Source organism: Carassius auratus, chromosome 30 (assembly GCF_003368295.1).
Source record: "Carassius auratus strain Wakin chromosome 30, ASM336829v1, whole genome shotgun sequence".
Classification (NCBI taxonomy): Eukaryota; Metazoa; Chordata; class Actinopteri; order Cypriniformes; family Cyprinidae; genus Carassius; species Carassius auratus.
In genome coordinates, this window is record NC_039272.1 from 18,438,354 (window position 1) to 18,463,899 (window position 25,546).

Here is a 25,546-nt window from a genome sequence, read left to right on the forward strand (position 1 = left end):
ACTCATTTAAATGTTTTATTCAGTATTCTGTACGCTGTCTTTTGTAATTCCCTCTTTTATAAGATTCTTATGAGTGTGAATTTGTGAATTGTTTACAGCACAACTGCAGCAGTATCTTTTTTTTTTTTTTTTTATGTCATGCACTGTTATTTGTGTGTGTGGGTCTCTTGTAGGACCTCCTCACTTCATAAACCACTTAAAGTCCCGCCTGTGAAATCAGCCACTTCAAAAAACAAGGCCAATGTGGAATTTGCAGACTTTTATAACTGATTCTGTGGGGGGGAAAAGACATGGAGTTTTACATTTAAACATGCTTAACCAGAGCTGAGAGTACTAAACTTTTATTACCTTAGTGTTCAATTTCTGTCTAAATCTGCAGATCTTTTCATGTGCAGATTCCATGTGGGCCTGTTACAAAGTGAGAACACAAACTGAAATGTTGAGAATCAACCTAGATATTTCAGAATTCACCTAATTTACTCAAAATGAATGATTGCTCTATTGTTTATGTTTAAGGGCGAATGATTGCTTGAGTTCTATTGGCATTGTGCATCTGTTTGAAAGAGCCCCTGCTCGTGCTCTTGCGGCGTGCCGTTTCCACTTAAAGTGATAGTTCACCCAGAAATAAAACTTCATTAACTCACCCTCATGTCAGTCCAAACCCTGCTTTCTTTGTTCTGTGGAACACACAAAAAAGTATTTTTGGAACAAGAAAGGTGTGTGTTTTTTGTCCATACAATTGGAAGTCAATGATTTGGTTAAATTTTTTTTTTTAAATATACTGATTTGCGTTCTGTAGAAAGTCATACAGGTTTGAAACAACATGAAGGTGGGCACATGATGACAGAATTATCATTTTCGAGTGAACTATCCCTTTAATGGCCCAGTAGTCATGTTTTGAATATGCATGCAGGCACATTTGCATATTTTTCAATGAAACGGTGACAGCGCTCAGCCTCCCATTTGAGCATAAAGTCTTACTGACCATACAATGCATTCTTTTATGTTCTATTTTATAACATGTCTTCCTTGATTTTCTTGTCTGTACTCTGTGATGTCAGAGTTAACTGATTACGTAAAAAGATTAAAATATCTTTTCTAAGTTATTTACAAGTGCCTGATTTATTCTTCATGAAGGTTTACTTAATGAAATGATATATAATTTATATAAAATTAGGAAATATTTGTAGTAATAAACAGCATAACTAAAGTGTAATTTCCCTTTATTTTGAAAAAATGGGATAGTAAATATCTACAGCACAGAGGTAGTCCCTGATTTCCCTTTTTGCATACTGTGTTTTAGCATTAAAATTGCATACCTCAAATAGAAATGTATGATGTCAAATGCACAAGCATAACTAGTGTTAGAAGAGTGTTCCATACTGCAAAACAATGAAAATCAACCTTTTTTTTAACCTAGCACTACTGCAATGATCTTGTGCTTATGTCTATGTGCCTGTCCTCTCTGTGGAGGGTCTAAAGTCATTGGTGTTGACTTCACAGGCCCCGGCCAGGTCTTTCACACTATTGGCTGCTCGAGGTTTAGCCAGGATGCTCCCTACAGCCTTCGCCTTTCGTGGGTTAGTGTTCAGACTCTTAGATCTGAGTGAGGGGTACATCCTGTCCTCTGCAACATACAAGTGATCCGAGTCAGTCAGCTCCTCTCTTTTCTCTGCTCCTCCCTCTGTTCTGGTGCTTTCGCTATCCGCCTCTGATTGATCCTCGTCTTTATTCTTCTCCTCACTTTCTCCTTGTTGTGTTTTTGTCCACTTGCTCTCCTTAGAAGATCCTTCTTCATCTTGGGCTTCTCTCTGTCTTAATTTCTCTAAAGATGTCTTGGGTGAAAGTCCAAACGGAGAGGGATGAACTTTGTCATCGAAGCGTGGAGGCCAGCGACCTAACGTTGGCGATCTGCTTGCTTGATCCTGTAGGCCGTGGGGCTCTGAAGCCCACGTATTCCCTTGACTGCACAACCTCGACTGTGCCATAGAGACGTACAAAGTACCACTTTGGGATCTGTTCTCATATGAAAGTGAGTTACTTTGAGCTTCAGTTGGGTACTGCCTCAGGGATTGCGCTCTTTCCAGAGGATGTGAAACTGCTATGTCTTTTCCCGTTTCTAGAAGGGCTTGTGGATCTTTAGGGTGTTGAGTGGAGGTTAGTTTTGGGGATTGAGAGGTCTGGACTCTGTCTTGTGACTCGCAAGGAGAGATGAGGATGTCCACACTTGAGCTGGAGCGTGTCCTTTGCCGGAGGGGCACCACGTCCAGCGTGGGTCCGTAGCAAGAACCTTGATGTGGGTTTAGAAGGAGGTCACTGCTGCCAATACTGCCGCGTCTCTCTGCGTGGCTCTTCTTGTCCCCTGACATCTCCTCACCACGGTCTTCAGCATCCAGGTGCCAGCGGTACAAACTGTAGCCATCCGTGCTGTTGATGCTACCGCGACGAAGCAGGCCAGATTGGTCCACGGCCATTGAGCTACCGGATCGAGCACGGACCAGTTCGCAGCGGTCGATCCCAACCAGCCGTTCCAGTGCGTGCATCATGCGGCCAGAGAACTCCTCTAGCTGAGCCAAGCGCAGGTCTACTGTCTGCAGGGAGGCTTTCATGGAGTGCTCTCGTTCATTCACCTCCTCTAGGCGCATGGACATATTCTCAACTCTGCGACAATAAGTGTTTCAAATTGGTGCATTCATTTTAACCTCAGTAATGATTGTAAATGAAGAGCTCAACAATAAGGAGTTATTATTGCAGTTGTGCAATGCCACTAAACCTTTTTATAGTCACTGATCCTGTGCACCATTTCTTAGACCTTTTAAACGTAATTGTTTTTTTTGTGTGTGATGTAGTCTACATTCTGTTTCCAAATTCTGCTAATTTGCCACCAAGACAATGTGATCTAATTGGCTGAAATAGATGAGGATTTGTTGAAAACCTTGAAAGCACAAGGGGCTGTTCACACAGACTGCATTTCTGCATTCCACTGCATTCTTTTGCAGCGTCTCACACATGATGGCATTCTAAAAACAGCACCCTTTAGTTAAAAGTTAAAGTAAAACATTTTTCAACTTGTCGTGTTTTTCAACACCCCAAGTGGAAAACAAAACTTGAGAGGCGACTGTTTTTTTTAAAAGGTCGCCAGACTACAATTTCCATTCCATTCTAGCACAGGGAAATGCAGGACACAGAAAACCAAGCTCGTGCCATTTTTTTTTTTTTGCATTGTTTCAATGTTCAAATTTGGTGAACTTTGACCTACATATTTGTATCACCTGAAGCAAGATGTGTGATCAACAGAAGATTGGTGAGGTTTGTTGGAGTAGACTGCATATTTTTACATTTTGAATGTATTATATGTTGAATTATGCAAAATAAATTGCATTACTGCAATTGCATTAATGCATTACTTCAACACTGCATATTTAGAACACCATCACGATACGCTGCAAAAGAGAGCAGACATGATGCAATGGTCAAAGAAATCCATATTTACCATGTTTACTCCATAGGGAATCAATTTGAAAGCTGTGCAGTGGATAGCAAAAAACACATTCTGTTGAAAACTACATACCAGATACTAATGTTTTACATCACATACAAAAATGATGACAAAATGCATCGCCATCTCTAAAAAATGGTCATTTAGAACCACAAAAGAAAATCCTTATTGTTGAGCCCTGAAATGACATTTGCAAGAGCAGTTGTTATTTTTCATCTAGTACCTCTGGGAAGTAATTCGGATTCGCTCATCATTGGAAGACTGTGCCTCGTCCTCCTTCTCTCTGAAGTATTCCTCCACACATTGTTCCTCAAACTCATGCAGACTCTTCAGTTCCTCCAGACTCAGAGTCAACTCTGAAAAAGGAAAAAAATATGTTTTAAAATAGATTGCTATAAGATTGATTCATTGAAGCAGTAAAAATCAATAATAGGAGTAACTTAATAACTTAGTCCGCAGTCTCTCTCATCCAGCTCTCCTTCCTGTTTCTTCCTGCAGCGGCAGCACAGGCGCTTCAACACAATGTATATGTGGCTGAAGATGATGAGGGGAGGAGGAAGCACAGGTCTGTCGTGAAAAGTCATGATGAGCTGGTAGCGCTGGAACTTCCATACTTGGTTGGAGATGGATTTCACTTCAAAGAACGTGTTACTGTGAAAGGAATGAGTTCTCTCAGTGTTGTACTGGTGATAATGAATCTATGAGAACATAATACTTTGCTCCAGTACTTGGCTCATCATTGCTTGACATTACAGTGCTTACATTTTGTTTATCTTTTGACTCACTTGAATACAGCAATGAGCAGGTTAACCAGTAGGATGTTGGCTACCAGTAAGTAACAGGCCATGATGGCAGGCGTGAGCCAGGCCCCAGGTATACATGGAGGGAGCTTCTTCCCATCTTCATCATACATGTTTTCACCACAGGGTGCTGCCATACATTACAGAGGTTATGATGCAACCGTGACATCATTCTATAGTGTTTGATAATTACATTTAATTGTGGGTCTACAGGAAGAATTTTACACTCACGATTAATCTCCATCGCATAGACTATGAGTTTTTAAAAAGAAAGAGAAAAAGCACAGTTAAAGATTATGGAGAAATAAACAAATATGAATCATTTCACAATCAGCCAGCCATCTAAATAGTGCATTAGGAGGGGAATTAACGATTTTAAAATAATAGTCATTGTGAAAGATTTTTGTACACTTCACATTTTAGGTGAAGAAAGGAAAGATACAATACCATTCAAAGTTCTGGATAAGATACTTTTGTTCACCAAGGATGCATTCAATTGACTAAAACTCAGTTAAGACAAAATCTTCTTTTACAAACATATTTTAAATTAATATTTCACAACAGTACTATTTTAACTGTTTTTTAATCAAATAAATTCCTTGGTGAATATAAGAGACTAACATTAAACTAAAAAAAGAAAGAAAAGAAAAACCCTCTCTAAACTTTTGAATTGCAATGTATGTTTGCACAATAAGTTGTGCTTTCTTTCAGAACTGCATTTTCACATATTTCTGTATAACTACCAGCACTTATTTTCATTTGTTCTATATTATCATTAAATTTTCCAAAAAGAGTAGAAAAACAGTACTTGAAATTAATTTTCAATGTATCCAAAATGGACTGCATACCAAGATACTAGCAATTTTCTTTTTATTACTACAAAGTGCAAAAAAACAAACAAAAAACACCGTTACAAACCAACCAAGTATAAACCAACATCTTTGTTGACCCTGGAACAACATTGTGATTAACCAATCACATTTGAAGAACCAGTTTATAGATTTTGTGAAGTTTACACTTACAATCACTGTTAGGTGCTTGTACATCAGTGTCATTCATCTGTCAATTCCTCTGATTTTAAGGATCACTCATGGTTAAGATTAGGTTTAGGTGTAGGGATATGGTCAAGGCTACATTTTTTTAGTAAAATGTTGTTCCAGGGTCAACAAAATATGTTGACCTAGGAACACATCTAACTCATCAATATCAGGACGTGCTTTTAGTCACACAGGATCTTCCTCAGTGGAGGAACAGATAATGAATTTAAAGTATTAAGTTTTTACTCTTTTTGGAAGAATGTATTATGACTTGAAATCATGTTATATATTACATTTTGACTGTATTACCATTAAATACAGTATTTTTTTTCTTCTTCTAAATTTCCATTTACTTGTTTAGCAGCTTATACATGAGAATTATGCAGGCACAATTTAACCAAACGAGCAGTACAAGGCTAGAGCAGAAGTGTAAAAGTAAAAGAAAAATGCCAACAATCAACAGCTACTAGACATAAAGACCTAAAACTCACAAGCAGGCAGGTAAAGATTGGCACTGTCACACACTCAGTCCATCACACATGATGCAGTAGAGGGCGAATGCCACTGCGGTGCAAATGGTCACATGATCAGGAGATGAGACAACTCTTTCGGTATAGCTCACAGACACAGTGAGGGTGGAATGGAGACGAGACGGATCATCCACACATGAATCAGGAAACAGAATCTTACTATGAATTCTAGTCTTACGGTCTATCGAGTCAGCAAACACTTCTCCGTAGATCATCCAGTAGGGCATGTAGAAGATATTCCTCGCCAGACGCCACGTCGGCTCCTCGTCTGGGTGCAGGATGGCCTGGCGAGCCACGCCGAAACTCATGAGAACCACCAGCATGATCACCACAAAGTACAGCATGTCAATCATCTGTGCACACACACACACACACACACACACACAGATATCATTATTCTTCAGAAAACAGAAGCTATTGAGCCATTAATATAAGTTTATCTGTTAGTTCTCACCATTTTACCAATCATCATGACATATGGTCCCAAATACTTGTTAACTCCAAAAATGTCGAGGACACGAATGTACCAGAAGATGATGTCTACACAGTAGATGACGCGTCCGTAGCCCATGTAAGGCTCATTCTGCAGTCGCAGTAACAGTCCCATGAGGAACATGGTGATGGCAGCCAGGTCAGTGATGTTCCAGTATTCCTCAAGCCATACGTTTATCTTCTGTTTCAGCTTTCCTGGCTCTGACATCAGGATCTACACACAAGCACATGTGTCCAATGTAGAAAAAACAAAACCACATAAACATGATAATATAGCAACACAATTTTTTTTTTTTGCGTACTTCACCTGTCTAACTTTCTCTAGTCCAAGAGTGATGATGTAGGAGATGACGATCCATTCCTGCAGTGATGGCCATCTCTCCATTTTCACCAAGATAATGTAATTATACAGCATCAGGTACACCAGGTAGGCAGTCTTGAGTAGATATATGATCATTATGTTTTTATTTATAACATAATTTTACATAATTTATTTTATTAATGGTGTGTTTTGACTTTGATGTGCTTTTAAATATTCACATACCGTATTGAACCAGAACTTGGTAAATGGTGCATTATAGAAATTGTATATCTTCTTCCCAACAGGCACACGTTTCTGTTTCTTTTTACTATCTTCCTCATCACCTTTCTTAGACACTCCGTCCATGCTCATGGTGCCATCCTGAAAATAAAAACTTTTACTTAGTATCACCTCATAAAGGTCCATAAAAAAATTAAGAAGCCAGTGTTGAATATGTATTCTACCATTCAAAAGTTTAGGGTCAGTACAATTTTTTTTTTTACTGTTGTTGAAAGAAGTCTGTTTTGCTCACCAAGAGTGCATTTATTGAATCAAAAATACAGAAAAAACGTAATATTGTGAAATATTATTACAATAAAAAAAATGTCCCATTGTAATATATCTAGAAATGTAAAGTACATATTTTTACCTTGCCTGATTTGTTATCATCCTCTTTGTCTTTGAGCTCTTCGTTGTCTTTGGAGTTTTGGTAAGACAGGTCATCTCCAGTTCGGAAGTCTAGGAGAAGAATGGTTGGAGGAAAGATGATTCCGAGGATGACCTGTGAATGATATGAAATGATAAAATTTTTTATATACAATAGTTAGAGTCAGTGACTTAGTGTGTTTATTTATTTTTTATTGCAGACCTTGAGTCCATTGCTCTTGCCCACCCGCAGGCAGCCCATCCACATGTCGGTGAGCAGCATCTGGCTGCAGGTGTGGGCTATAAAGTCTCTGTGTTTGGCAGCTACAGCCAGTTTCAGACAGGTGGAGTTACTCCAGTTCTTCAGCTCATATGTCAAAAGCTTCATGGCCACCTGTTCATCATGCTTGTATGACTGATCTAGCAGCTCATACGCTAACTGACCAAATTCCCTGAGTATGAGAGGGAGGAGAGAGAGGCTTTATGAGAAGGGGCACTGTTGTGTTGACAGTTTAATTAAGAAATAAAAACCAAAAACATTTATATTCTATTCTATTGTATTCTGTTTAGCCACATGCAACCAAATCCTGCTTTACCTTTCCTAAGTAAATTAATTACAGAAACACATAAATTGTTAATAAAATACACAATTTAAATCAACTACCCTTCAAAGTTTGGGGTCAGTATGTTTTTTTAAAGAAAGTCATACTCTATTGTAAACACGTCGAGTGTGATCTGTCGCATTACTGTACGTCCCTCTGAAAGATCAACTGCATATCGTTGTGAAAAAAAGTATCTGATCAAAGATAAAAAAATAATTTTTTTGCACCATTCGAGTCGCATTCATCAGCCGGGGAGAAAGTATGATGAGGAATTCTGGGAAATGTGGTTTATTCAGCCGAACCATTTAATTGACAAACGCAGGCGTTGATTGTCGTTAGACTACATTTCCCAGAAGTCCACAGACTCTTTAAATGCTGTTTAAAGTCAAGTGTGATAGTAAAGACAAATAATATATTAATTGCTCACTTGGAATTATTGTCCAGATCCTGCGAGATGTCGTCCACTAGTTCGCTCCGCGAGGATTCGTGCGCCATCGCTTTATAGAGTTTACACGCCACCAGAGCTTTGGCCATGGCTTCTTCTCCCCTCTGCCAGAGAAACAGCGCCATCTTCTGGCGCTTCATGAGAACAGCCCACACCATCAGCTCATGGAAGGGGTACTGGAATCGACTGACCTCTGGGTCATCAACGTCAATATCGATTTCTTCCTCTTTCTTCTTCTTCATCTTCTTTTTACCTTTCGGTCTTGGGTCATCGTCCTGTCGAAAACAAAACGAAGCGAGTGTGTCTGTAAATAGGATAGCCTTCTACAAGTTTTAGCTACCAGTCATATTTCTTTGAGTATGTTTGTGTGTGAGAGTATTATGAATGCATATTAATACTGAACACTTACAAACAATTTGCCTTTTTTATGTTTTAGTGGCTTACCTCCATACCCAGGAGTTTCAAAGCTTTGGGCTAAAAGAGAACAGAAAGAGAGAGAGAATCAGACGTGTTTGAGCATATTTGATTAGCCTATTTAATAACAGATTGGCAAATAACTGGTTTATCAATTTTATGTCTGTTTTAATTTCTCAAAAGTGTGGAAGCTGAGAAGCAAGTTACAATTAATAATTATCTATATTTTTGCTAGACCATAGACTAAGCAAGAACAACTAATTGGCCCATTCATTTTTCAAGTCAGTTATTTTTGTTTGAAATTTTTTCCCTGTAAAATATTTTACTATATTTTTACTCTATTTTCTTTAAAATATTCCTGCTCTAAATGTTGGAGTTTATCATCCCCTGGAAAAGTCTTGGTTGGCCACTATGATATTATTAAGCTTTGTATTTTCAGATATGCTTGAATAAGTGTATATGGTGGTTACTCACTCTTTTCAGTCCATAGAGGTTATTATAGAGTGTGCGGAAACTTTTCCTAGTATAGTGACAGCGATACGCTCCTCCCATGAGGTACTCCAGAACCAGCCCGATGTCAATCAGAGTGATCTGGTAATCTGGCGGTAAGTTTCCCTGGAAACATTCATTTCATAGCACCATAAAGTAACTTATTCTTTAACTGCTAACACTAGAGTGAAATAAAACTATTTATGCAATGCTTACACAAAACACACATACACAAATCCAAACACACAAGTGCGTTCACACACTGCTAAGAAGATTAAAGTCTTATTCTTTGGAACAATAGGCCATAAAATTACTGAAAAAAGCAGGTGTATGTTTAACTCATTTTGATAATCTTGAAGAAAGAAAGACCATAGCACAATTTATTCATAATGAACTTTACCTTTTTAACATCTCTGACCACAAAATGCAATGTGTTGGTTGGCCCCAATTTCTGAAAAAAAAAATAAAAAAAAAATAATAATAATAAAAACCATATACACAATTCAGGGGAAAGCCCATTAGGCTTCATCTTCTGTAAAACACACAGATGTTTGTGGGCTAAGTGCTTTCTCCTCAACAACAGATTACATTGTATGATATGATAATGGATAATACTAAACACACAAATGACATTTTAAACCATATTGCATGGAAAGAGAGAAGTGAACAGCAGTGAAAGCTCTTATAATGGGACATGTGGGTCACACTTGTTTGAAAAAAAACATTAAAACATAAAATGATAAAACATAGTGGCTACGTGACTCTCTAATATTCCATAAATATATGATTGTGTGCTAACTGTGTTATAGAGCTCTTCCAGTCGCGGGATTGTCAGGAAACAGTGGATGTTGACGCCATTTTCAATAAGGAGCTTCACAAAATCCACTCTGTCAAGCACGAGTGCATCCATCATGGCCTGCTCCAGAGAATTAACCTATTTTACACATCAACACACACACACACATACACACAAACAGATGAAATTTAATTGATACTAATACAATATTACTAAAGAATGAACGTTACCCAGTTAAGCAGCTCTAGTTTTCTAGGATCGGTCTCCTCTGGAGGCTCAGGTTTGGATTTGGCACCTTTGCCCTTCTTGGCCCTGGCAGGTTTACCCTTGCTGGGACGGGCAGTTATAGGGCTCTTTGGTTTATCCTGCTGGCTCGTGGATGAGGTGGGCAGGGAACCAGCAGGCTGATGATATAGACACGTAAATATGCATTCAATTACTGTGATTATATGTATGGATGTATGTATGTGTATATTCATATACATATATGAATACTGAGTCTCTGTGGGCTATCTGTGTGTTATGTTTCCATTAACCCTTCACCTACAGGCCAGTGTTGTCCTTGGACGAAGATTTGACTGCGAGCAATATCCACACGGTTCCAGGCCAAAGCTAAACTCAACTGGTCTGGAGCTGAGGCATTTGTGCCTGACGAACCCAAAGATTGTTAACGGAATAAGATATAAAGAGCTGCATTAAAAAGAGTTTTGAAATAAATATTTATATTTTGATACAAATAATGTACTTTTCTGGAATGTTACATTTCCAGTTTCAGAACTGTTCCTGTTGTATACAGTACTGTGTAACATGTGGTCTGAACAAGAGTCACCTTTCAGCAGAGCGGTTAAGATGGCCATCTCAATATCCTGCTGACCCTCTGAGGCTGTGCGGAAAACTGTGATCTGTTACAGCACAAAACATAAAACTGTGTGCAGTGCATGTACTTCATACTACTTTTATACACTACATTATACACTACTGTTCAAAGGTTTGTGGACAGTAAGTTCTTTCTTTCTAAAGGAGTTTCTTATGTTGACCGAGGCTACATTTATTTGATCAAGAATACAGTAAAAACAGTGATACTGTGAAGCACTACAATGTTATATATATATATATATATATATATATATATATATATATATATATACACAGTGGGGCTCGAAAGTTTGGGCACCACTTGCAGAATCTGTGAAAATGCGAGTAATTTTCAAAAAATAAGAGAGATCATACTAAATATATGTTATATTTTATTTAGTACTGTCCTGAGTAAGATATTGTACATAAAAGATAGTAACATTTAGTCCACAAGACAAAAAAAATTTAAATTATTAAAATAACCCCACTCAAAAGTTTGGGAACCCTTGGTTCTTAATACTGTGTTCTGTTACCTGATGATCCTCGACTCTCTTTCTGTTTTGTGATGGTTGTGCATGAGTCCCTTGTTTGTTCTGAACAGTTAAACTGAGCAGCGTTCTTCAGAAAAATCTTTAAGGTGCTGCAGAATCTTCAGTTTTCCAGCATCTTTGCATATTTTAACCCTTCCCAGCAGTGACTTTATGATTTTGAGATGTATCTTATCACACTGAGGACATTTGAGGGACTCAAACACAACTATTTAAAAAAGATTCAAACATTCACTGATGCTCCAGAAGGAAACAAGATGCATTAAGAGCTGGGGGGTGAAAACTTTTGAACACAATTAAGATGGCCAAATTTGTCTTATTTTGTTGAAATATTTTTTTTTTAAATTTAGTTCTGCCCTTCGTAAGCAACAGAAGATACTTGTATGTTTCCCGGTACACAAATTAAGTACAATTTACCTTGATCTTCAAATTCCAAAAGTTTTCACCCTCCAGCTGCTTAATGCATCTTGTTTCCTTCTGGAGCATCAGTGAATGTTTGAATCTTTTTTTAATAGTTGTGTTTGAGTCCCTCAAATGTCCTCAGTGGGATAAGGTGTATCTCAAAATCATACAGTCACTGCTGGAAAGGGTTCAAATATGCAAAGATGCTGGAAAACTGAAGAATCTGCAGGACCTTAAAGATTTTTCTGAAGAACGCTGCTCAGTTTAACTGTTCAGAACAAACAAGGGACTCATGCACAACCATCACAAAACAGAAAGACAGTCGAGGATCATCAGGTGACCACACAGAGTATTAAGAACCAAGGGTTCCCAAACTTTTAAGTGGGGTTATTTTAATAATTTCAGCAATGTTTTTGTCTTGTGGACTAAATGTTAATATATTTTATGTACAATATCTTACTCAGGACAGTACTAAATAAAATATAACATGCATTTAGTATGATCTCTCTTATTTTTTGAAAATTACTCGCATTTTCACAGATTCTGCAAGTGGTGCCCAAATTTTCGAGCCCCACTGTATATATATATATATATATATATATATATATATATATATATATATATATATATATATATATATATATATATATATATAATTTATTTATGTGATGGCAGTGCTGAATTTCTAGCAAGCTTTTACTCCAGTCATAATTGATCCTCCAGAAATCATAGCAATCTCTTATTATCAGTGTTGAAAACAGTTATGCTGCTTAACATTTTTGTGGAAACTGTAATACATTTTAGTTTTTCTGATTTTTTTAAATTTTAAACAGAAATCTTTTGTAAAGTTCTTATTGCTTTTTAGTATTTTAATGCACTGTTGCATTAAAAAAAAAAAAAAATCTTACTGACCCCAAAACACTGAGAAGTAGTGATTCAATAATAGTCACAGTACTTAATGATAAATAAAAATATGAAAAAAAAAACAATTATAGTATTTGTTAATTCACTTTTCCACAGCTGTTTTTAATTATCATGGTTTGACAGAAATGGAATATACATTTGTTTGTATATGAATTGAAAGAGAATGATTGATTAGCTGGTCAGATAATCTGTGAGCAATAGAGAGATCATAATGATTTAATCATGAGAGTGGGCAGTAAGTGCTAATGCATTGTGTTTAAAACATGCATTTATATATTACATAATGCAAACTTTTACAAGACTCCTGAAGATAACATATTTTTTGATGAATTTAATGTCTTAAACTTCAAACAAGTTCTGAGACATCAGAAATTGCTACTCAGGAAAGCTGAGATGCACAAGTATGTTTACTGATTTGTGTTTTCACATTGCTTCTGTTAATCATGTGTTCATCGCATGGTTTTAAGGAACCTGCCTCAGTGTCCCCTGGTTTTGGAAATCATTTTAAACCTCATGAAGGACAAAGCACTCAGTGGGATGACAGGGAAATATGATGAAAATTGTGAGCTGGGTGGTTTGAAATTACAACATAGAAAAAAAATAATAATAATAATAAAATAAAAGGAACAATGTATGATATGAAAAAGGCAAATGAGGCAAAATGAATAACAGTCATGTTTATTATTATTATTATTATATCTGTGAAATATAACACAGTATAAAACAGAATATTGTTCATATATAAACAGTTTGTTTTCTTGAACAAAGTTGTCTTTAATCAGTTTCTTGACATCCCATCCTTTATTTTACTCACCAGCTCTCTTTTCTTCATGCACTCCATCACCATGAGATAAATCTGCTGTGCCTGATTCCGGTTGTAGTTGAATGTCTTCTGTATGGTTACTAAAAGCTGGTCTCTAACACTATCATTAACCAACCTGCACCAGAACAAGGTAATGGAGACCAAGAGAAGGAGCTTTAAGAAACAAAGAGGTTCAAAGCGCTTCAGTGTTCAGGGACCTTTAATGTCACAAATGTGTTTTTTTTTCATCAGCACAATAACCTATCAGTAAAAACGTACTTTTTTCTCCTGTCATGGAGTCAATTTACCTTTGCAGGATTGCACACCTTTAAAATTCATCATCAATATTTTTCTCACCCATCCTCCTCCGAATACTTGTGAGCGAATGAAATGATATCCGATGCTCGGCCGCTGCCGTCGCACACAACCACAGGTACAGGAGGTTCCTCACGCAGACTCTCCAACACAATGGAGATTACATTCGGCCCTCCTTCAAGAATCAGACACACCAAAGGAACCCCATGACCCAGACCTGTTCAAACACAAACAAAAAACACCCTCACGGACAAATATGCACAATATAAGCAGCGATTAGACATGAAAAGATGCTTTTGAGCATGATAAAGATGGTTGTTTTTTACTGCAGTATGGGATGACGTCTGGACCTCCCTTTGCTGTCCCAGCCTCATCAGAAACTCCAGGCATAGGATGACAAAGGGAAAACCAGGAGGTCACAGACTGGACTTTCCATCACTAGACCAACACTCATGGACTCCAACAGTGTTTTAATCCCCTTTTGACTTGATGGTCAAATTGTGTAACTTTCTTCAAAAAGCTGAGTTAACCACTAAAAGTTGACTTACGGGTGTTGATCTTCTGCAGAGAGATGTGTTTCTCCAGCTGCCTGCGCAGTCGGACCTCCGCACCATACTTTCCGTGAGTGCCGTTGTCAGCCAGAATGAAGTGGGAATGGCTGTTGTTAAGCACAGAAAGTTTGCTGAGAGGGTTGGACATGGTTTGGTAGGGCCGTGTCACCTGGTCCAATCAAAAACACAGACACAGTTGTGATACATCGCCCAAAAACCTCACAGAAACCAAACCTCAGACATTCACTTATGCTGATTAAACACAAGTACATGCATTCCTGTGCAATGACACAGATGGCTTACATCTCTTCCAATCAGATCCTCTTTATTTTCCACAATTCCCCATGGTGCAATTCCAATGGCGCACACTTTCCCACGGGACTTGGAAGAGTGGTCTTTTAGCGCATCTCCCACATGCCGAATCACTCCTGTATTATATGACGAAGGAATAAACATGGAATTATTAGTGTGTCATGTGATGGAGTCATGTGCAGTTTCTTGCTCAACACACTCAAAAAAATGGTTTTCCGGCACTGTTCGTTTTACACATATATGTTTTGTTAAAACAACACAAATATATTTAGTTTTCCGACAAAACACAATTGTATTGTGTTTAATCAACTTAAAATGTTTAATTTTACATTTTACTTAATTATCAATCGTTAAAGTAACGTAAAGGGTTTAATTTCGTGATTCAAAAAAAAACCGGAAGTGACGATTTCCAACGCATTTGATGACGGTGTGGAGGGGAGCAAGAGGTATCAGTCAGGTAAGAAAATCTAAAGTTTTTATTGTGTTAAGTCAAAGTCTTTAATTTCTCTTAGAGTTTCTGTTTTGAGGTGCTTTTGTTTTGCAGTCTAGTATTGTGTAATCGGTTTATTGCACCGTTAATAGATGATTTTGAAGCGTTGGGAGATGTGAAAGCGCACGACTCTCTGTAATGTATTTACTTTAGTATATATATATATATACACTAGGGCTGAAACAATTACTCGACATTATCGACAACGTCGACGATAAAAATAAAATTTTCAGCAAATGTTTTTGAGTAACGTTAGTGGTTTGATCTCGTATCTGCCTGATTTGAAAGCCTGCATTAATGCAGTTTGACCAGTGTGGCGCTGTAGCGCAAGATTGTATAATACACTCTCCTGATTCAATTAAAAAGAAGAAGATAGCACTTCAGTTTGAGGCAAACCGACCCGATCCGAACCTTGGATGAATATGTAAATATATACTGCACGCCTTCCTCTCAATAACTGCATAAACACAACAAAAAACTGACCGCGATGTAAAAGCAGCTCTTAAGAACACAGAGATATGGATGTTTGCACGAACTCTGAGGTTCTCCAGGCACTCCAGTAAAGAAAAGTCCAGTCACGTTTATTTATATAACAGTCCTTTATGCAATCGATAGCTTTTCAATATTAAACATGAAAATACAGAGTAAGTGTCGCTAGAATTATAACTTGATTTCCTTTTATAAAGCAGCTCTCCGGTATGGAGCTAGCTAATAATAAAATCATTTTATAAGTGGGGGAAATATTTCATTAAAGTCTTAGTTCTGCGCTAGATCAAACCAAACTGTTTTGATTATCATAACCCAATAAGGTATTTTAAGAGAGATTGTATTTATTAATAAAATGTTTATCCAAAAATAAAACGTCCTATCAATTACCTTTACTTTATATTATACACATATGGCTTACAATAAGAGATGTTAAGAGACAGAATGATTTGTCATTCAGCTACTTCCTCATATAACTAATCAAATGGCGAATAGGAGTTTCTCTCTTATCTCATTTTGTGTGCCAAATATATTTGTATAAATTAATTGTATTAGTAATACATAATGACTTTAAAAAGTGGAAGTAATTACCTTTATTTGTTATAATATGTATATTTTAACTAATTTAAAAAGATAAATAATCAATAAATGTCCAACCATGAGATGTTGACCGAGTTTTGAGAGCCCTGGCTCAGCACAGTGGGATTATTTGAAGCTTTGTTTATGAACATGGCGGTGTGGTCATACAATGACTTTAAACCGGACACTACTCTGAGCTGTTCACATTATACATATGCTCCAGATATGTAATCAGGTCCTCCTTTAGGAATGGTAAACATGACACTATTCATCACTCACACAAATAAATCACTTAATATTTTGATCATTGAATTGGTTTTTGCTGTTCAATTTTTTTTTTTTTTTTTTTGTAACACATTGCACTTCATGTGTACAGGTTTGTGCAGAATTTGAGACATCCAGAATTACCATAGGCCCATTAGAATCAACAATCTTTGCCAAACTTGATTCGGACTGCAAAATTTACGAAGATGTTTTCATACTGAAGAAGAGACCTTGGACAAATACTGAAACCCTCTTGGTGCCCACTACACAGGTAAGAACAACTGCACTCAACACAACCTTGTATTAAAACATTATTCTCTCACTGGTTACTGGAAATTGACAAAAAAAGACAGATAAGATAAGGTTTATTAATACAATAAATACAAAATATGTGGTATATCTATAAACTGATAGATTTATTTTGATGCAAGGCAGGGGTGTCCAGACCTGCTCTAGGAAAGCCAGTGTTCTGTGGGGTTCAGCTCTAACACACCTGCCTGGAACTTCAGGTAAGACTTTTTTGTTTTAAAATTCCCAAGAACCTTGATTAGCTGGTTCAGGTGTGTTTAAATGGCTAGATCACCCAAAAATAAACATGTCATTATTCACCCTCATGTCGTTTCAAACCCGTAAGACCATCATTCATCTTCAGAGCACAAATTATGATATTTTTTAAGGATGCCCTGATCATGATTTTTCATGGCCGATACCGATTTCTTTTACAAGCAAACTGGACGATTTTTTTTTTTTTATCTTTAAGCAACAAACAAGAAGGAAGGACAGTCCACAGTCTACAGTCCAAAATTGAGGGAAAGCTCAATAAAGCCCCTTTCACACTGCGATTCCGGCAAATACAGATCCCGTAACGACACGTGACATCAGGGCGTGACGTGTAATGTACGAGTCGAAAACATTAGGCATGTAATACTTTCACTGAATCTGGCGAACGATCTCGGTGTCACCGTGGAAAGTGAGGAACTAACTGATCTCTGCTTCATACAGTTTGCACTTTTTTTTTTTCAGTGAACGTTGATCTTCCTTCAAAACAGCCAGTAAAAGAGTCACACGATAATGTCATCACTACGACACGGCATTAGATCTGGCTTTTGTTCACACAGCGCTTGTCCCGGGATTGAACCCAGCAATGTTACTACGTCCCCGACCCGAGTTCAATGCTGGAATCAATCCCGGGATGTGTTTGCTTTCACACAGAAGTAATGTAGTCGGAGCATGCGGGCGCACTTCCGGAAAAATCGGCTGAAAAAAATTCCAAAGACCGGCCGATTACCAATTGCGTATTTAAAGCAAAAACCGTCTGGTTTCCAATTTATGGCCGGTCAATTGGTGCATCCCTAATTTTTTTATGAAAATGCGAGAGATTTCTGAACCTCCATAAAGGCTGCAATGCAACTGAAATGTTCCCAGAGTCATAGTAAGGACATCAGTAAAACAGTCCATGTGGCATCAATGCTTCAACCACACTTTTACAAAGGTACAAGAATACATTTTGTGCAAAGAAAACAAAAATAGCGACTTTAATCAACAATTCTTCTCCAAATCACATATTCTGCCATTATGGACAGTAACAAGAGGCATGAACATTGCTTTCCTCTGCGTGTAATCAAGGCTCAGTGCAGGCGTGTTGTAGGTCAGCAGCACCATGTGCATGAATTATTTACGTGCTGTTGATAATGGTGGAAGATGCGATTTGGAGAAGAATTGTTGAATAAAGTCGCTGTTTTAATTTTGTTTGCACAAAAAAGTATTTTTGTTTACTTTGTAAAATTATGGTTGAACCACTGGTGTCACATGGACTGTTTTACTGATGTCCTTACTATGTTTCTGGGTCTGGGAACATTCCAGTTCTGTTGTTAACCATACAGGGTCCAGATGTGTAACATTTTCCACTGTAATGTTTGTTAGAATCCCATCTTGACTGCTTGCCTGGATTTCCCATAAGAAGATGAATGACTGACTTTTTTTCATGTAATTTTAGAAAAAAAAAAACAAAGGCTAAATTTTGTTGTTTTCATCTTCAGACTAATGAAATTGAAGTATCCAAATGAAGACCCTAGCAGTATGGAGTATATGGTGAGTTCAAGGTTAATAAATTATTTGTTAAAGTTAATACACAATAATTTGAGTTCTCCATGCTTTTAAATACTTCTAGGATACAGACGTTGCCAGCAGTCAGGAGGTGATCCAGAAGACTCATGGGAATCTATTTGAAGCTGCATCATTGAAGACAGTCCAGCAGAAGTTGGAGTTTTAAAGGATAAAGTTCTTCAGGACCTATAGCAGTTTACAGTCTGTAAAACCATGTTACTGGGACTGATTTATGGACTGAACTTGAGCAACCCTCCTGAACTCAGGTACACATTTGGAATACTGAAGAAGTTATTTCTGGAGCCACTTCCTGTTCCTGGAATAAGGTTTGATTGGTTGCCCATGAATGCCAATTAGAATTGTATTTGCTATTTTGTGTAATTTTGTAATGTGGTTTAAACTGTATTTTACTGTGTGTAATTATTTATTGCTTGTTTAACAAATACACTTTGATCATTTGTGACATCTTGTCTTTTGTCTCATTACAAGACAAAACATACAAAAAATGCTTTGTTGAAGGGAGTAACTTCAAAAAGAAAATATTGTGTTAAAGTAACTAGAACTAATTGTGTGGAACCACTGTCCATAATTGAAATGAGTAATTTGAAACAAACCTCCTTATGTTGATAGAGTGAAACAAATTTGGCTAGATTGTAATAAACCAAAACATGTTGAGTTAACTTAACCAGTTTAAGTTGAAGCAAAGTCAATAAATTGAGTTGGTTGAACATTACTATTTCACATAGATTCTACCTCATTCAGTTGTGTTGTCACAACACAAGGAGTTTGCATAGATTCAAAAAATTCCATTAATGTTATCAAAACACAATTTGGTTGTGTGGAACCACTGTCCATAATTGACTTAAGTAAGTTTAAAGAGTCATTTTTTTGAGTGCAGGAAAGCAGATGATTCAGTCTCTGAAAGAGGAACAGATGACCATTCAATTGATGTCAGTTAGGTCACACCATGACCTGACCTTATTTTCATGCCACACTTCTGTGTTGTCAAACACTCACCTGTACTAACTCCCCCAGTGAAGATCCAGGCCCCAGTGGTAACTGCTGCTTTTATTAGGCCCTTTCCAAACACTTGCTTGAGTTTGGGCTGCAACTCGAAGTTCTGCAGGCCTCCATGCACAGAGATCAGCAGGGTGGGCAGCTCCAGCTGCCAGTCTTTCACCATCAGATGCAGAAGGTTGTCAGGCTTGGTATCACAGGACACACGGATATACTGATGATAAAAAAGGAAGAAAGGAGAGAAAATGGTATGACTTCAGGGGATCAAATTCACATTTTTGTTCAATGAAAAACAAATGAATCACATGGTTATCTGAAAAATACCATGGCCTTGTTGACATGACCTCCTCCCTGGAATTCAATGATGCCGTATGCGTCAGTGGGCGTGGCTTGTGTGTGCTTAGCAACCGACCATTTCTCTTGTGGAGGCTCGGCCTGCACCCCCTGGCCTTCCTCTGCGCTCTTATTGGTGGAGCCAGGAAGAATAGCCACATGTTGGTTTACCAACTGACCGCAACAACACCTTCAATAGTTATCAAAAATGGAAAAAGTCAATATTAACCGTAAAAACATACCTAATTTATTTGAAGTGAAGTGAAAGTGACATTCAGCCAAGTATGGTGACTCATACTCAGAATTTGTGCTCTGCATTTAACCCATCCGAAATGCACACACACAGAGCAGTGAACACACACACACACTGTGAGCACACACCCGGAGCAGTGGGCAGCCATTTATGCTAAGTCGTGGTATTGAAGGTGGAGAGAGAACTGTACATGCACTCCCCCCACCCACAATTCCGTCCGGCCCAAGACTCGAACTCACAACCCTTCGATTGGGAGTCCGACACTCTAACCATTAGGCCATGACTTTCCCTTTACTTGTATCTATTTCTACAAGTGTATATAACTTCTCTTGAGTGCTGAATGGACAAACATCTTTATGGATTTAGAACTATAATGTTGCACTAAGATGAATTTACTGTATTAATAAGTTAGTCTAAAAGTACTTTGTAAATAAATAAATAATACAGTTTGTATTTTCTCAAATTACAATGAGATTAAAATTACTGACCATGACTGACTTATTTTGTTTCTATAAGCGGCCAGTGCAATATTTCTAATTTGGTTATATATGCAATTTTTCATTTAATGTTTGTATTTTATTTCAGTTAACAAAAAGTTTTTTTAATAGTTTTGGTTTTAGTTAATTATAGAAACACTGTTACTCACTTGTTGGGCTCTCTGCTGGGGAATATGTGAATGCACTCCCTTTTTAGAAATGTCCTTTCAATCCATGCCCTCTGAAACTGCAAGACACAGAAGAGGAGAATTTAGTTCATTCATTCTCTCTCATTTCAGAATGTCAAAACATGTCCCTAATCTCTTTTGTAACGCATAAGGCCACTTTAATTTCTCAGTAGCTACAAAAAAGAACAAGCTGTTCTGCAGCTTATCTGTTTATCAAATTGTTTCTGACGAACAATGTGGAAAACAATGAAAACAGCACAAACTGTAAGAATAATTGTGATTATATAGGTTATCTATACAGTGGACAAGTACAAATGTGTGTGTGTTCAGGGTTTTCACAACAACCGTGAAGCACTCTGGGTAAATTAAATCACTTTAGACATATTAAAATTATGAAAACAACCGAACCTTTCTAGGTCAATGCACAGTCACATTACACACAGTAGCACTTCTCCCACTCACAGTTGTTTACTTTCTATCTATATATCTATTTAAGACAATAATATGTAACAAGCTTAATATTATTTGTGTAACACAAGAGTATTCACAGGAATAGACCTGACCTTCAATTGCTCCAATAGCAACCCAAACACATCACTAGAAAGCAAAACATCCTGCTGTGGAGGATCTATATCACAATATTCCACCAATAAATATCTGAGGTATACCAACCTTAACATTATCTCTTGAGCTTGAACTGACTTGCTAGACAGGCACTTTCACTTAAAAATAAAGTAAAAGACAAAAGACTTGCATTATGGCAGGCTTGTCATAAAGTCTTCCTCCAGTCTGTCTTCAACTGCCTGTGGCCTTCATTTATGGAGCGGAGGTCTGGACCACGTGTGCTGGACCTCAGTCTCAGAGTCCCATGACCACTGAAGATAATCCTGCTGGAACCTCATGACCAATCCACTGGAACACCACAAACTAAAGCCTACTCTGAGACGAGGGGCTCTCTAATCTGCCTCATTGGTCAACATGCTAATCTCTCCCATTAGCCCCTCCACACCTCTTCTTAATGATGTTTGTTGAGGTAAACTGGAAAGAATAGGAATCAAATGAAAGATACAGGTGCCTCAAGTTCTTTCTAAAGTCCTGTCAATAATTTAGCATTTATATTGGAGACAGTAGGCCCATTTTGACCTTTTTCAGGAAGTTTTTGGTGCCTGTTGCTGTAGCAGCGCCATATTAAAAAGCCTCCCACAGAAATCAAATTAAGCACAAGTGCTCTCATTCACAAAGAGCAGTATCGCTGAAACATAATCTGGCTCTGGCCCAAGTACATATGAGATTTGTGTTTAGACATCTGTCGACAGCTTTTGACATCTTTGGATTTGGGCATTTTAGAGCTTCGTTTCCCCTAAATCCTAAAGGGTTTAGTCATAGAAACACATGTGGAATTTGCCGTGTGGAAAGAGAAGCTGCACAGTCACACAAACCCTCCCTGAAACTGCACAAACAGTATTTTTGGAAACTGTATTTTAGACAAAACGTTTTTTTTTTTTTATATATATATTTATATGATATTAGGCAGAAATGTATTATATATTTTAGCTGATGGACTAAAACAAAAGAATGTAAAACAAATACGTTTTTTGGGAATAGAAATGACCTATATCTTTTATTAAAAAGCCTTCATATAACAGCCACATAGCCAATATTGCCCCTAGCTTCCTGATAAAGACTGACGATATTAAACCAAAAGAGTAAACCAGAAAAATCTGCTCCCACTGATCCATAATTACAATTTAGTCCCTCAAAGCTCTTATATTAACACATGTCTACCCCGTGAGCAGCTACATAAAGGAGCTCTGTGAGAAGCTCAACTCAGATAATCCTCATCTAAGCAAATCAACTCTGTCTGCCAATAAGAAATGAAGACTAATGTTTCCACACTGTTTTCAAGAAAGAAAGATAATACAGTAAATATTCTACAGTGCAACAGGATTCAGTTCCAATGGATTTTGTAAAAGGTATTTGGGGTCTTTATTCAAAATTGATAAGTCATTCCCATCAACTCATTATGATTCCCCCAAATCATATGAATCTGTGATTTATTATATTCTAACAGGATTATGGATGATTAAAAGTGCCTTTTTTTGTGAATATTGAATTAACAGACATTGTTACAGAACATGTCATGCTGTTAATGCTGATTAAAAGCATATATGAATTTGATAAAGAAAAATGCTGTTGGTCAGTTTGTACCTAGACAAGGATGGAACAGACAGTTTACAGAGTTGGAAGGTCAAGTGAATCATGACATTGCTGAATTTTTAATGCAACCTTGCATTTTCATGAACTCCAGTACACCACTTTCCATTCCCTTGAAAAAAAAATTGTTGATTTGAAATGATTTCAGGTCCATTGTAAGCACACTAAGTGCGTTTTGTCCACTAGTATTTGAACTCGTTCCACAGAACTCTGCATTAATCACATAAGATTGAGATTTAGAGAGCACAGGGGTTTAAGCTTCCCAGGCCAGTGCTATTTACTGGGCCATTATCAGAGATTAGAGGACAATGCTGAAAACAGGTTTTGTACGTGTGCACATGTGTAAGTGTTCACTCAGAAATCAAGACCATCACTAGAAACAATGCATTCACCAAATAGGTTTACACACATCATGATTAAAATCACTGCCGAGTTAACCAACAGAGACCCCAGTTTTGTTAACATTATATACAACAAGCCTGCAACATGCAACCAAAACATGCAACTGCAAAAATCAGTCAAACCTCAAACATTCCCAATCTTTAAAAAAATTCTGCATGAATTGAGAGTGATAACATCACTTGAGTTAATTAGCCATCCCAAAGCGGTGGCATAGACAGACAGGTGAAAGATGGGAACAAATCTAGGGGCTCACAAACATTTGTGACCCTGGACCACAAAACCAAGTGTCAATTTCCTAAATTGAGATGTATCCATCATATAAAAGATGAATGAATAAGCTTTCGATTGATGTAAGGTATATTATGATCTGACAATATTTGGCCGAGATACAACTATTTTAAAACCTGGAATCTGAGGGTGCAAAAAAATAAATAAATAAAAAAACCCTGAGAAAATCACCTTTGAAGTTGTCCAAATGAATTCTTAACAATGCATATTACAAATCAAAAATTAAGTTTTTATATATTTATGTTAGGACATTTACAAAACATCTTCATGGAACATGATCTCTACTTAATATTCTAATGATTTTTGGCATAAAAGAAAAAAATTCTAAATTTGACCCATAGTTTTTTTTTTTTTTTGCCTATTGCTAAAAATATACCCCAGCGACTTAAGACTGGTTTTGTCCTCCAGGGTCACATTTCGAAACTTCTTAAATAAAGGCCCAGATTTCTTAGCTGGCTCTGACCCCAACCATAATTAGTTTCTTCAACAACTCAAAGTAACCCAGTCAGCTGCTATAGGAAATGGGGGGGGGGGTCTCTTACCTTCTGAGAACCAGAGGGGGTGCGTTTAATAGATGCACGCTTAAAAGAGCCCTCTTTGCCCTTTTTTCCTCCAAAGCCCCTGTTATCCATTTTTATGAGATCCTAAAGTCCAGCCATCACCATCCAGGCCTACAGTGTCTGTGACCAGCACACGAAATGACCAACAGCTGAACAGAGTGATGTCCAACTCCAGCATTCCACAGCGAGATGCAAACAGTATGACGCTGACACAAAGACCCCCTTCCCTGACTACTGTGTGTGTGTGTGTGTGTGTAATCAGGCTTAATGGAGATGCCCTATGAGTGAAGCACTTTAATGCAGGAGATTTATTAAATGGTGATTGAAGGTAAATCTGGGTAAAAATCTAACAAAAATGGCTCTAATGCTAAATAAAATAGGTTAGGTCATGACTTGGGAAGAATTAAGAAATCGAAATGCAGGGCTTAGCTGTGAATAGGAGAGTGCAGAGTAATCACTCATGTACCAATGTTCAGGTGATGGGATCACAAAACAATCTGTTATCAAAACAATTTTTCTCATTTCCATCTCATTTAATGATAAAATATAAAAGTTTGGCTTGAAAATGCAGCCAACACCTATTTGTTCTGCTCCTACAACTGATACACCAGGGTTCCTCAAATCTCGCCCTGAATACGCTGCAGAGTTTAACTCCAATCCCGATCACAGTCACCTGCCTGTGATTTTCTAATGATCTTTTTTTTTTTTTTTTGATTAGGGTTTACCTAAACTTTGCAGGAAAGTGGATCTCAAGGTCCAGATATGAGGATCCCTGTGATAAACAATGTAAGGATTAAGGAAAGGCATACATTTTTCAGATTATGCTTCTGATAGCATTCCTGCCTGATTTAATGTTCAAAAATCACTGAATTGCAGGCAAACTTTACACATTTCATCTTATATTGATGATTTGGACACATTTAGGCCCGTTTTCATAGACGGGGTTTAGTTTAAGCCAGGTCTAGGCCATAGCTCAATTAGGATTTTAAAGTAATTTTCATAAACATGCCTTAGACAAAACAATACTGGTGTGCATCTTAAGACAAAATAAAGGCACTGACATATATCAAGATCAATCAGTGCAAGTTTTCCTTCTAGCTGAAACAGCTCAGATTTACATTTCAGTTGGTG

At 37.4% G+C, this 25,546-nt stretch overlaps 1 protein-coding gene and 1 long non-coding RNA gene across 5 annotated transcripts; one reads left to right on the forward strand and one right to left on the reverse strand.

The window, feature by feature from the left end:
• Positions 1-325: 325 nt before the first annotated feature.
• On the reverse strand, positions 326-24,532 carry trpm1a (transient receptor potential cation channel, subfamily M, member 1a). 4 transcript variants are annotated; one of them, XM_026211907.1, is made up of 27 exons: positions 24,398-24,487; positions 20,934-21,010; positions 20,026-20,224; positions 19,702-19,915; positions 14,751-14,875; positions 14,445-14,616; positions 13,939-14,113; positions 13,594-13,717; positions 10,880-10,952; positions 10,598-10,698; positions 10,281-10,454; positions 10,054-10,188; positions 9,655-9,705; positions 9,240-9,380; positions 8,796-8,825; positions 8,334-8,626; positions 7,528-7,756; positions 7,309-7,440; positions 6,903-7,040; positions 6,666-6,794; positions 6,321-6,572; positions 6,027-6,219; positions 4,531-4,551; positions 4,285-4,429; positions 3,948-4,150; positions 3,723-3,855; positions 326-2,661 (listed from the first exon to the last, which is right to left on the reverse strand). In XM_026211907.1, exons 1-27 carry the CDS (start codon positions 24,485-24,487, stop codon positions 1,449-1,451), a joined length of 4,962 nt encoding a protein of 1,653 aa, XP_026067692.1. In that variant the 3' UTR covers positions 326-1,448. The 4 variants fall into 4 exon arrangements, with proteins under 4 accessions (XP_026067692.1, XP_026067696.1, XP_026067695.1 ...); XM_026211908.1 differs by having other exon boundaries at positions 1,449-2,661; positions 6,045-6,219; positions 24,398-24,532; XM_026211911.1 differs by lacking the exon at positions 4,531-4,551 and having other exon boundaries at positions 6,045-6,219; positions 24,398-24,530.
• LOC113049507 (uncharacterized) lies at positions 15,079-19,147 on the forward strand. Its single transcript, XR_003276613.1, has 5 exons — positions 15,079-15,216; positions 16,691-16,849; positions 17,010-17,087; positions 18,618-18,669; positions 18,749-19,147. It is a non-coding gene; the product is annotated as an uncharacterized LOC113049507 (long non-coding RNA).
• Positions 24,533-25,546: the final 1,014 nt, after the last annotated feature.

Excerpts from the sequence above, each read along its gene's own strand:
- trpm1a (XM_026211907.1), bottom strand. The coding sequence starts at position 24,487 with ATGGATAACAGGGGCTTTGGAGGAAAAAAGGGCAAAGAGGGCTCTTTT. Across the intron at positions 20,225-20,933 it reads CCCAGCAGAGAGCCCAACAA|GTGTTGTTGCGGTCAGTTGG; the intron begins GTGAGTAACAGT and ends TAACTATTGAAG. Across the intron at positions 4,151-4,284 it reads CTGCTCATTGCTGTATTCAA|TAACACGTTCTTTGAAGTGA; the intron begins GTGAGTCAAAAG and ends TTCCTTTCACAG.